At 31.9% G+C, this 13,131-nt stretch overlaps 1 protein-coding gene across 3 annotated transcripts; it reads right to left on the minus strand.

The window, feature by feature from the left end:
* Positions 1–865: 865 nt before the first annotated feature.
* IPT2 (tRNAisopentenyltransferase 2) lies at positions 866–5,608 on the minus strand. Of its 3 annotated transcripts, XM_089716492.1 has the most exons (11): positions 5,284–5,608; positions 5,116–5,195; positions 4,883–4,951; positions 4,605–4,677; positions 4,405–4,523; positions 3,597–3,671; positions 2,902–3,025; positions 2,606–2,739; positions 2,052–2,127; positions 1,764–1,927; positions 866–1,609 (listed from the first exon to the last, which is right to left on the minus strand). In XM_089716492.1, exons 1-11 carry the CDS (start codon positions 5,534–5,536, stop codon positions 1,442–1,444), a joined length of 1,335 nt encoding a protein of 444 aa, XP_089572618.1. In that variant the 5' UTR covers positions 5,537–5,608; the 3' UTR covers positions 866–1,441. The 3 variants fall into 3 exon arrangements, with proteins under 3 accessions (XP_089572618.1, XP_089572614.1, XP_089572612.1); XM_089716488.1 differs by having other exon boundaries at positions 2,606–3,025; positions 5,284–5,607; XM_089716486.1 differs by having other exon boundaries at positions 2,606–3,025; positions 4,405–4,677.
* Between the last annotated feature and the right edge of the window lie 7,523 nt (positions 5,609–13,131).

Here is a 13,131-nt window from a genome sequence, read left to right on the forward strand (position 1 = left end):
AAAATATTCTTTTTAATCGAAAAAATTATTTTTTATTAGTTTAGTGTATGGTGAGCTCGTGCATTATGTATATATATTGGTTGTAGGATCATGGCCTACTACATCAAAATACTCTTAACTTTCCAAATTTTTGCAATCACTTTACTTTGACATTTTTGCCAATTTTATTTCAATTTCGCATTTTACAGCAAAGCACTTTCAATTGCTATTAAAGATGGAATTGTAAATAAAATTATTTTTATCATTGTAAAAATTATTAATAAAAATAAAATTTTAAATGTCCTTTACATATCAAATTATATTCATATCCAGTGGATGACACAATAGATTTAGAAATATTCAATTAAAATAATTTAAGTTATTTATTTATTTTTACTAAATGAATAATTAATAATTTGACTATATTATCAATTCAAAACTTACAACAATTAGAATTTTCTTTCATTCTTAAAATATAAACAATATAAAATAAAACCACGTAATTTGAAAAAAAAAATCATATTTCATTAAATTAATTTTTATCCCATATTTCAGAATTTTTTTTGTTAAATAATAGAAACGTATGTTCTTAAATTATTAATTAGCACATTCATTTCAAAAACTAATATTTTAATTTATATGCAACATTAATTAGATAACACTAATGGAATTCTTTTTAATTTTTATTTTTTAAAAGTGTATAAGTCTTGATTTAAAAAAGGTTGAACATAAATTTTCACTTACAATTCTTAATAGTAATTGAGGTTGTATTGTTACAAAAGGTCAAAAATTGAAATAAAATTGATAAAAAACAAAAAGTCAAAATAAAATAAAATACAAAAAACTGCAAAATTCAAGGTAATTTGACATATTAGGCCAAAAATCATTTATGACATCAACAATACACGTTCATTATTTATATCACAAATTGCATGCTCGAGTCGTAAGCACAATCGTCACATAAGCAATCTCACAATTAGAATCAAATCCAATGATGCTTTTCCTTATTACAACTAAGCCTTTTCTGTACGCAATTAGGTCCTAACACAACCCTCATTCAAGAATCCAAGTCAACCGTTTTCAAGAAACAAGGAAAGATGTAACAAATGTTGGTACATTCCCAGTTGCCTTTTAGCATGATACCTTACAAAGAAATCTTTAATGGAGGTCGTCCACGTTATTCCAGCTCATAACCAGAGAGTTCTATGATCCTGAAACTCGGTTGCTAACTACAGTCAGAATGTCCTTGCCCACCATAAAGAAATCTTGAATGAGAGTCGTTCATATCATTCCAGCTCATAACCAGAGAGTTCTTGGTCCTGAAACTTGGTTGTTAACTAAGGTCAGAATGTCCTTGCATCCTGAAACTTGGTTGTTAACTACGGCCAGAATGTCCTTGCCCGCCATAAAGAAATCTCGAATGGGAGTTGTTCATATCATTCCAGCTCATAACCAGTAAGTTCTATGATCCTGAAACTTGGTTGCTAACTATGGTTAGAATGTCCTGATCCACCAAAGAAGAACCTTGCCTTTGAACCTTCCGAAACTTAGAAACTCGTTTCCGATGCCCACGGCCTAGTTTGTGCTGCTCCCACTCATGAGCTCCTCTAAGAACCCTATCCCCACAAGCCTACCAATAGGTAAATCATATGTAGACACCAGTGTTAGAGCAAAAGAAGTCAAAATGTCAAAAATAAGTTACCAGCCAATTTAAGCAGCAGAAGGAAACAAAATGTCAAAAAGCAGAACAGGTATTTGCCCAAAGTACATCAAGCAAAACTCACCTTGCACACATACTGGGTCCACAAGTTTCTTCCAATTGATCCCATTCCAGCACCATCATTTGCCCTAAAATCAGACACTGAGCTCCCATCCTCACTTAAAAAGGATCTGATAATTTCCACTGCAGGTCCAACTACTTCTGCAGACCATGATTCATCTGATTTGCCTGGAACATATAATCATCCTATCTTACTCAGGAGAGTGTCTTGAAAATATTTTTCAACAGCTAAAAAAGACTAATTTAGATTAGTACTTTAGATTAGACAAAAATAGGCAGAGAAATTTTCTACTTGATATGGATTCTGTTGCATTAACATAATGTATATTCCAGCCAAACAATGTTCGGAGCCGTGTAAGCCTTCTTTTCTGCAAAACAAAAACAATTCCCATCATAAAGCTTCCATATTGATCATAAGCTGAAATATCAGCAGCAACTGCTCTCTATACAGAGAAATTCAAAATAGAGGATTAATCAGCACAGAAAAACGTATTTCAGAGTGGATCAATGTTTGAGATAAATTAGAACTAGTATTTTCCCAGAGACTAAGTCATAGATTCTAAATAATTCATGGCAGACAAATTTGTGCACAGAAAATAATAAAAACAATGACATGATTAGTTCATAAATTTTTCATTGTGCTGAGAAAATTTGGGTTAGGAACAAACAAAAGAAATTAGCATTACAAAGATGAAAATTTCCAAGAATTATATCAGTTGGAAATATTGACACATATCAAGGGGCGACATGGACCATAAATATTATACACGCACGCACACACACACACACAAATATCTCTCAAATGCATATCTAAAAAACATGTTAGGTGTGATAACACAAACTTACTTGACGACGAATAAGTCTTCTGGTATTTAATTTTACTTTGTCAATAGCTTCAACTAGAAGAATTTTCAGTTCATTATCATCAGAGGAACAGAGAATCTCTCTAATATTATCCTTCAGCATCTTCTCCTTGTTTGCTGATACCATGAAGAGAGATTCATCAGTAGAATCATTTGGACTACAATTCCTGCCTTCCAAACGGTAAACTCCCAGAAAATCCTCAAATTCCCGTACACCAATGGCTTGTCGTAAGCCTCGGGTATAATCCGCATTAGGATTGTAAATATCATAAACTTCACCGAGCAATCCAGCATCAATCATGCAATCTACTCTTTGCCCCACGTACTGATCCAGCACGGGTATTGCAGCATCAACACAAATAAAACAACAATTGAATCTACAATCATCAATGCGACCCCAGTTCTGCCCTGCCACATGCATGATGTTAGAAAATTCATGAGCATGTAAGGTAAACTCAGATTCATCTCTCCAGAGAAAATATTACTATTTGCAGTTCAGTCCAAAAATGGCCATCAGGAGATGCAGAATTAAGCAGCCAATTATGTACTTATCATATATTACATTTCAAATTTGTTCAATCTGCAAATTTAATGCCATAAAATTTTAGGCATCAAGCAAAGTTGAATGGCATACAGAATGACCAAGGCCTTAAAACGAATTACTAACAGGCTATTTTTCATTGATGTTGGAAACTACTTTTTCAAAAGGCACCCTCTTAAATCCTGCAAAAAATTCATGTTGCTCAACTGTTTTGAAGTTTAAGAACTAAAGAAATGTCAAATTTACCTTGAAACAAAATATTCAATGGCCTTTAATCAACATATTCAAGATAATGATTTTGTCAACAACAATGCTAAAAAAATAAGAAAATTATTAACTCTTAATAATATATAAAGCACTCTTTTTATACAAGACAGTTTCACAAAAATAATACACACTGAAGCTCATATATTACATGGATAAATATACCAACCTCTGCGGCCTTTCCCTGATAAAGTTTGCTAGGGAGAATACCCGAGCGAGAATACAAATTAAGGTACTGATTGATCTGCAAAACAGAACCAAATTCAGGGATCTAAAGCATATGGATTTTCCCTGAAATTATACATACAAATGCATAAATTATTGAAAGATGTTGCACAGCGATTAGTGGAGCGGAAAACAAATCAAGGACAGTTGCTTATTTGAACAAGCCCCACTTAAAATGCCATCAGGAACTCAGGATAAAGCCACAAAACCGTAAGTGTTTACTTGTGGTAAAATAATCAAATTATGTAAATGAGAGCAATGTCAACAATATTTTCTTTTAGTCATATAGATTTATATAGATGTCCATGAAAATTGTGTTAAAGTAAACATGAACCAAAAGAAAGCATAGATATATTTTAAACATCAGATCCAAAGATATACAGTCAATATAATAAAGCAAACTGCCGCTAGTGATGAAACTAGCCTAGCCTAACATCAAACATCATAGGCCAAACTCAGGTAAATCCTCGGGTCTCAAGCCAAACGCCAGTCTAATTAGTAGATGAGGTAGGAAAAATGAAAAATAAAGCCACACTCAACAGTTACAAGAAATTCACTAGTCCCTCAGGCCATGAGAAGACTTCCAGTCCATGAATGGCAGAAGTAAGCAAAATGATGCAGGCAGAAACAGTAAGAATTTTTTCTTATAATCATCACAATATTAAATCTAGTGGAAAAAGTAGAAAAAAACATGCAACTTTACAAATATTTCAAGGACTGAAAAGTGACAAGTAGGGAGTTTTGAAGCCTACTTTTCTATGATTATTTGGATGAATTCTGTTAGCTGCAACAGGATCAAGATTTTTAAGATAATCATATCTATTGGCACCATTTCCACCATACTCAGGCGTCTCATCACTCTGTTCATCTCCTGAAAACCATAGGGAATATTGTAAATTAATAATACTGAAGTTGTCAATGCAAATTGTAAAGCAATGGATTTGCTGTATACCAAGGGGCTGATTCTGAAAGCTTTCATCCAAATCTTCCAAATTATCATCTAGGAGGAATGGACTCACCAGAGCCTGAAAGCAATGAACAGACAAAAACAGGCAATACATAAGGAATGCAGCGTAACAGAACCAAGACTTAACATTCTGCTGCACAAATGTACTAAAGGAAACATCTGGATTTTCAGTTTGCTCAGAAAACTTCTTCTCATTATACAGATATAGAGATATAAATAAAAATAAAAGTTTTAACCTTTATGCACAAAGTAAGAGTTCCCACCTGAATATAGTAATTGGTACCCCCAACAATGACCGGCAAGCAGTTGCGTGACCATATTTCATTAATAATCTGAAAATCGAACAAAAAAAAAAAGGATCAACAACTATCAAATCTCATTGTTCGCTTGATAAGAGTAAAAGATGCCAACTCAACAAACATTAATGCAAGAGAAAAAAAAAATCTTCAATTCAATCAATTGAAAGAACAGAAAACCTGAGCTAAAGACAACTCACAGGAATAGCAGAATCCCGGAATTCCTTTGCTGTGAATTCAACGTTTGGGCTTATATTCCCAAGCAAATGGTGAGGAACTCCTACAAGACACATAAGTGCACCCACAAAATCACAAAAACAAATAAATATAGCATAACTACGGGAGAGAGCGAGAGAGAGAAATTATACCCTTTTGGTCATGGAAGGGAACCTTATTGGTGAGAACATCTAGGCTATGGTAGACCTGCATCGAATCAGCATTGATGATTTCAATGGGGAAGTTGGTTGCTAAATCAATGGCCAATTTTGATTTGCCTGAACCAGTGGGACCCATTATAACCACCACCTCTGGCTTCTCTTCTTTCTTATTCGTTCGAATTGTTACTCCATTGTTAGGGTTTTGAAGGACCATTTGAGCATCACTTGCACTGCTACTCTCCATCTGTGACTCTTGACTCCCTCTCTGTCTGTGTCTGTTTTTCGTAGAAACTTTCTTGGGCGTGAAACTCCATATCAATGTTGATACAAATTAGGGCCGATATTATGTCCATGGGCTTTACAGGAACCAATTTTGTGCCTTTTTTTTTTTCAACTTATTTTTTTTAAAATTTAATTCATAAATAATAATATCAAGAATTACAAATAATCGTATAAACTAGATATAGAACTTTACTATTTGTAGCTAATAAAGTTAGTTGATCTTTTAACGAAACAAAAGCATTCATATCCTTTTCAATGAAACTAAAACTAAAAAATATAATATTAGATCTTTCTGATTAGAGTGGATCTTGACAACATATATATATATGTTCATAGTAACAACTAATCCGTTAATTGATTTAGACGTTAAAATGATAACTCCCCTAAATCTTCTATAACTGAATTGTTTTTTCAATAATTTACAACATATGACGAATACAAATGAGTTTCTGCCACTGTGCATCAATAGCATCAATGGAAAAACAGGCTACACTATCAGACTTTATCGATTAAAGATCCATAACTGCAAATTAAGATCTAAAGTTTCTGGCCAAATAAAATCAAATATCATAGTTTTGTTTAGTAATAAATCTTCATAAAGAAGGAACAAAAAAACTCCAAATATGGAGATAACCAACAATAAGAAAACGAAAAAGACAGATATGTTATAAGAAAAAACAGATCTGAGTTCATTAAAGCAAAAGAAGATTAAAAGCAAAAGAATGTAAAGCGAAAAATATATTAAAAAGGAGAAGGTAGGGGTTATCATTGATAAACAGCGGCGGCTTCAAACTAAAACTACAGTTAGAAAATTAGAGAGAAAAGAGAGAGCTATAGACAGGTAAATTTCGCCTTTTCCAACTTTTTTTTTTCAACTTTAAATAAAGGGTGGATGAATATATACATATTTTTTATTATTATTACAAGATTATCCATATGACTTTTAAATATGAAATTTACTTATGATTCCAATAACACGTTAATTTCATCCACAATAGCTTCTTTTAATTTCAATTGACAGAGGAATTAATTTTTAAATTATAGTTAAATTAACTATGAGGTCCTTAAATATATATTCATAAATAATTTTCTGTAAAAAAAGCGAAAATATAATTATATATGTACGTAGAATTATTTTTCAAACCAATTCTCACCAAATACCAAATATATTAAAAATATATGGTAGGTCAACACAATACTTTTGATGATATCATTTAATACATCAAGTAAATTTTGTTTTAGTTAATTATTTTATTATATATATATATATATATATATATATATATATATATATATATATATATATATATATACACATTAATAATGTGATATATTTTTTGTTTTAGCACTAAGAAAATAGAAAAATCAAACATAATTCAAAGTCTGAAACTGTATGTGTTTATCACTAAAATATACTTAAATTTACATTACTCAAATGTGAATGATATAATCTTTTTTTAATCTTATAATTAAAATTAAATATATGTAAAATTATATATTCTAAGGAAAAACTTAATGTAATAACTAATTATTAATTTTTCTTATCAATTAAAAATTAACAATTCAAACATGCTCGGGAACCTGCCTCTCATTTCCTCTATTTTCAATGCTCGGGATCAGGAGCTTATTCTGTCTTGTGAGTACGGTTTTGCGAGATCACCTTTGTTGGAAGCTTGAGGAGAAAGGTATGTATTCGGTTAAAAGTGCATATCGGCACTTACTTGGAATGTGAATCTTCTTCGACCATCCCAGACCTGCTCCACTTGGAGGAAAATATGGAGAGTTCGTATCCCTCCCAAAATCCGCAACTTCTTTTGGCGAGCTTATAATAATATTATTCCAAGTCTTTCACAGCTTATAACCCGAAATGTTCCTGTTTTGGATGTTTGCCCGTTGTGCCATGGTGATTCAGAAACTGTGCTTCATATTCTTATTAGATGCCCTTTGCGAAGGCAGTCTGGCAGGCCTCTCCTTTGGGTTGGTATAATCCGCCTGTTAATTTGTTTCTTGAGTGGGCTACGACTTTCATGTCGAGCTATGGTGTGTTGGACGTTGCTTTGGGTTTTTTCATATGCTGGGGTGTCTGGTTGTGTTAGAATGATAAGTTGTGGCAGCAGAGAGTGTTCAGTCCACTGCAAGCTTGGTTTCGGATCTCTCGTCTTTTCTCGGACTGAAAATCGGTGCATCAACGTGCTGAGGTCGATCCAACTCAAGCTGCTTCTGTTTTATCGACCACGGTTATGTCCTGGAAGTGTCCTCCTCTTGGCTGGTACAAAGTCAATGTTGATGTAGCTACCAATTTGCCAAAACATCAGTTCGAGGTCGGGTTTGTGGTGCGTGATAGTCAAGGTGTTTTTCTTCAAGCTGCTAATGTTGTCTTCTAGGGCTCCTATTCTGCTAAGGAGGCTGAAGCGGTGGGTATCAAGGAGGCTTTGAGGCTGGGTTTTGTCTAAAGGGTGGACAAGGGTCACCGTGGAGTCTGATGCCCTTTGAGTCATACAAGCCATGAAAAATACTATCTATTCAGATTATTCATCTTTTGGTTTAATTATTGATGTGTGTAAATCTCTATTGCGAGAGATTGCAGATGTTTAGTTTAGTTGTGTGCGTCGATCTGCGAATGCGGTGGCTCATTTGTATGCTGGGGCTACGGTTCCTTGTCAGATGTGAGTGAATGGAGTGTCCATCCCCCTAGTTTCATTTTGCAAGCTATGCTTTCTGATTGCCAGTAATATATTCCATTCCATTTTTGATTAAAAAAAAAAAACCAATTCAAACATGCTTTAAAATATTTTCATTATTTTTTAAAGCAAAAATAACTTTAACTTTTTGAATTAGTAGCTACTTAACTAATATCTATACAATAAACTTTATAAATTAAAGTTTTAGATATTAATTTATTAAATTAATATTTTGATTAATTATTTAATAATCTCAATAATGAAAGAATAATATTTTTTAAAATTTTAACGCATAAAAAATTTACATATTCAAGCTTATTTAAAAAACGATATCAAAATCTTCGAAAATCACAGTATTAATATGTTAATCTTTATGTTGGGAAACTGATAGAGATTTATTTGAGAGATAAGTCAACATGCTATGCAGTTTATGGGATCTAATTTCAAAATACTTAATGTTTCTTTTTTCATTATATTTACAAGGGAAATTACGGTACAAGAAATACAATTAGTTCGTCCCTATTTTTTTTCAAAAATATTAATTTATCCTTATATTTTATTTCTGTTACACTATTAGATTCTTTTTTTTTAAATTTTTGCACCTTTTTTGTTAAATCAACAAGAAAACACAGAGGTCAAAAGAGAGATACTAAAATATTATACCAAAAAAATTATAATGTAGTCTCTATGGTTTGAAAAATACAATTATTCATCCCCGTATTTTTAAAACAAAAAGGTATTTTCATCATTTCATAAAATACTTAAGGGAAAGATACAAAAATTGGACAAAAAAAGGACTTTATAGTTTAACGGAAGCAAACTACAAGGACATTTTATGAAATAACCTGAAAATTCAATTAAAAAATTTTTATTATTGCAAAGATTTTTCATTAAAAAATTTAATTGAAATTTTAACCAATGAAATTTAGCAAAAAATAATTTATTATTGCAGAACCGAACCAATAAACCAGTTTGAATTTTTCAAAAATCAAGTGAAAAAACTGTAAACCAAGTGAAAATCGAACCAAATCATTAAATTGAATCAAATCGTTTTGAATCGAACCGAAATGACCCTGAAAGCCCCTTTTTTTTAATTGCTTTTTCTTTTCCTCCTCCTCTTCTTCTTCCCCAATGCCGCTCTACTCTCTCTCTCTCCTGGTTTCAAGTCACCACCACCACCTCTTGCCATCGCGCTGCCAGCTTCTTTCTTCCTCTCCCTCTGTTTCCGTTTTGGGTGAGTAACCGGAGCACCTACGACCCAGTTTTCGATCGCCGCTTCTCGCAATCCCAGCCTCCGATCGCTGCTCAACGTTAGCCTCCTTTTGCTCTCGATTCCGGTGAGCGCTGCACCGGCGACTCCTTCCGTTTCGGTAGACACAGTAGCTCGTCACTGACCACTGCTATCGCTGCCATCTTAGTTCCGGCGAGCACCACAATTTTCTCTGGCCAAGCAAAATTCCGGCGGTGTTGTGCTTTGGATATTTGGAACTAATTTTGGTTATTTCCCAGAAATTAATTAATTTCTAGCATTTTGTGGCTAGTCAATTTAATTTAATTTTGGATATTATCCGATATATTATAAAGTATTGATTTCATTAGAAGACCTTAGTTAATTAAAGTCAATTTTAATTAGTACCAAATAAATTTAATTGAAGAACTTTAATAGTATTAATGGGGATTATAGTATGAATTTAAGACAAGTTAGACTATGTAATTTGGTTTAAATCAAAAATTAAGATTGGACCATAAAAATAGGAAAGGAATATATGTGATTAAGGAAATTTTAATCTTGATCGAGGTAAATTAATAAATAAAAATATAAGTATATCTTTTGATGACTCTTGAGAATTAAGGATCAAATGAGGAAGTAAATTAATTACTTAGTGTTATACAAGTTATTTGGATATCGACAATAAATTAAGTAAAAGGGAACCTATTGATGGAAAAGTAGCAATTATTTTGAGATTAAGATTATACTATATGAATTGAGGTGATGACAAATTAGGTTATTAGAATGATATATGAGTATATATCGAGATCAAATCAAAGATCTATTTTAATTAATGAGCTAAGGATTGAATATAAAATTTACTATTTATGACAGTTGGATATTCGAATTGATTGATTGTCTGATAGATGGGCTGTGTGAGCAGTAATTGATAAATGTACTAGATTGCTAATATTGAAATAAGTGGAAAGTCTTATTTTAAGGGAAATATTGCTAGAATTTCGATAGAAACTAGATTTATTATAGCAGTTAGATATTTAAGCTAATATATACTAAATTTATTCTTTAATTTCTTATTTAAGGAAATTTCATTTGTCTAATGTTATTTTCCTTTGTATATATGTCTTATCTAAATCAACCGAGTTCGCCTATCGCTTTAGCTTATCAAAATCCAAATTAAAACTTTTTTTCCTTCTATCACTGTGAGTAATAAATAGTGCATACCATTATTTGCATACATGCATCACTTACCATATATTATCTAAATATATTCAATACTCAACTCTTATCGTCAAATATTAATATAATATTATCGAAATTTAATTATTATTATCGTTATCCACCTTATAAGTATAATATCACAACTATACAAATGTTATATAATTATATATCTATAATTACACTCATGTGCTGCATATTAATTATCGATATTATTGTATTATATTGAATGAACTATTTAGATTACTTGTAATGTGATTATAATGTGCTTTGTTTTCGGGTGGAATTGGGATGAAGTGGGTTACCATGAGATTGTGAGGGCAATCTCAGATACCTTCGATCATATATAGGAGATCGGCGCCCCGTGTGCATCTGATGAAATATGATTTGAATTATATGGAAAACCACGGGGTGGCCTCCTGTTGGTAATGGAAGGAAAAGAGAGATTTAAAAAACTATGTGAGGATTGGTCAAGTGAGGATTATACCGGTTGGCTATGTATGGGGGACCGGCTCCCTGATGCACATGTATAAGCGGACAGGCCATGTGCGAGAATGACTTTTCGAGGGTTTTGTGATGCCACTAACCAATCTCCATTTGATGTGATTAATTGAAGGTGATATAATTGAAGATGTTGATGTCGTGACACGTGCTTGATTAATTGTATTAATTACATAAATTTGGAAAGCATTTTGCATAATTGTTTGGGTTATGCATTATTTATTATTATTCACTGAGTTTATGAAACTCACCCCTTTTCTCTAAATTTTTCCCAGGAGGTAAACATTTTGCTGATCCAGATAAGCTTTGCGTCCTTCTTTGCAGAGATTCAATAGTAATTTCCAACTCTTGATAATGTTTAAATATATAGTATTGTGTGAATGAACAAACTGCGTCCATTTATTGGGCTCCGTAGTTAGGATGTTTTATTTATATTTTATTATGTAAAAAAATTAATAATGTGTTGTTCAGTAAACTTGTGGATTATTTTCTAATTGTCTTTTTTAAAGGTTATGAATGGATCAGTTTGCCCATATTATGAATGGCGTGATTGTACAAAATATATATACAGGCTTGAGTTATGAATTATTTGAAATATTGAAGCTGACCCAAAAATATAATTTAACAGAATAACTAAATAACGTCGAAATATAAGTTTATTGTTCCTAGAGTCAGTTTTTAAAAGAAATGGATTTTCGTAAATTAGGCTTATTACGGGCTTCGGGAGCTTTAGGCTTACCTGGGCTTCGGGGCTTTAAACTTATTTGGGCCCTAGTGCCGGCCGATCCACTGTTTTTAGTCATAACATTTTAGTCTATTTCCTAAAAGATAGGGACGGACTAATTGTATTTCGAAAATCACAAGCATTTTACTATAACTTTTCCTATTTATAATATCCATACATGTTACTTATAGTAGACTTTATATTTTATAATGTAGATCTGATTACAAGAATCAATAAACCAGATAAAATTCTTCTGACCTTAAAATTTATAAACTAAATTCAACAACAAAATATAATTTTAATAAAACTATTTTCATCCTATAAAATATGTATACAATATTATCTTTATTTTTAGCTCATTCTCTTTTCTCACAAAAAAAACATAATTGTCTAAATATATCCTCTTCTATTAAATCTAAATCTAAGGAATAAACATCTAGCACTACAAGAAAAATACAGCATAACAATAGAACTATAGCAATGGATGGTATCTGTTTCCAATTAGGAAGCGAACGGAAGAATAGGCAACAATTTGGGAGTAGGAATTAATTTCAAAATTTAGAAACAAAATAGCAACGGAACATCACCAAGGGATCTTATCGTTGGCCAATCCAAAATAATGGCGGGTGTCTAAGAAACGGATTTGCAAGAGATTGGGATGGATATTAGCATTGATTTGAAATCCGTTGCTAAGTTTTGTGAGATTGACAAGGGAATAGCAATGGATTTTAGCATCGATTTGAAAGCCGTACTAAATTTTGTGGAAAATGGAGATATGCATTGGCAATAAATCGGTAAGGAATTGCAACAGATTTTTTAGCATCGATCTGAAATACGTTGCTAAATGTCCAACAAAAGAATGAATCTATTCGCAATTGATTGGCAAGCGATTATCAACAGAAATTAGCAAAGGATTTGTAGCCGTTGGTAATATTCATGGCGAAATTTCTTTGTATTTTTTTTGAATTTTTATCTTTTATTTATTTATTTTATTTTATTTTCAATCTTAACAATATATATATATATATATATATATATAATAATTATTTATTTGTAAATATATCAAAGTCTTTATACTCGTCATAAGAAACAAGTTCCTACATAATCATGCCACATAAGAAAGATCCACAGAATTTATATAATTACCTTTGAAGATCGAACTGTTTTATTAAGCTAAAAATCTAATTTTGCTAGGACTTCTCAGA

This window comes from Jatropha curcas, chromosome 1 (genome assembly GCF_041381405.1).
Source record: "Jatropha curcas cultivar XTBG-Jc1 chromosome 1, XTBG_Jcur_1.0, whole genome shotgun sequence".
NCBI lineage: Eukaryota > Viridiplantae > Streptophyta > Magnoliopsida > Malpighiales > Euphorbiaceae > Jatropha > Jatropha curcas.

Bases quoted from the DNA above. Each gene is read 5' to 3' on its own strand.
- IPT2 (XM_089716486.1), bottom strand. From the start codon at position 5,536: ATGGAGAGTAGCAGTGCAAGTGATGCTCAAATGGTCCTTCAAAACCCT. The intron at 4,952-5,115 runs GTGAGTTGTCTT...TTCGATTTTCAG, and splicing joins TCCGGGATTCTGCTATTCCT to ATTATTAATGAAATATGGTC. The intron at 3,026-3,596 runs GTTGGTATATTT...GTGGCAGGGCAG, and splicing joins ATCAGGGAAAGGCCGCAGAG to AACTGGGGTCGCATTGATGA.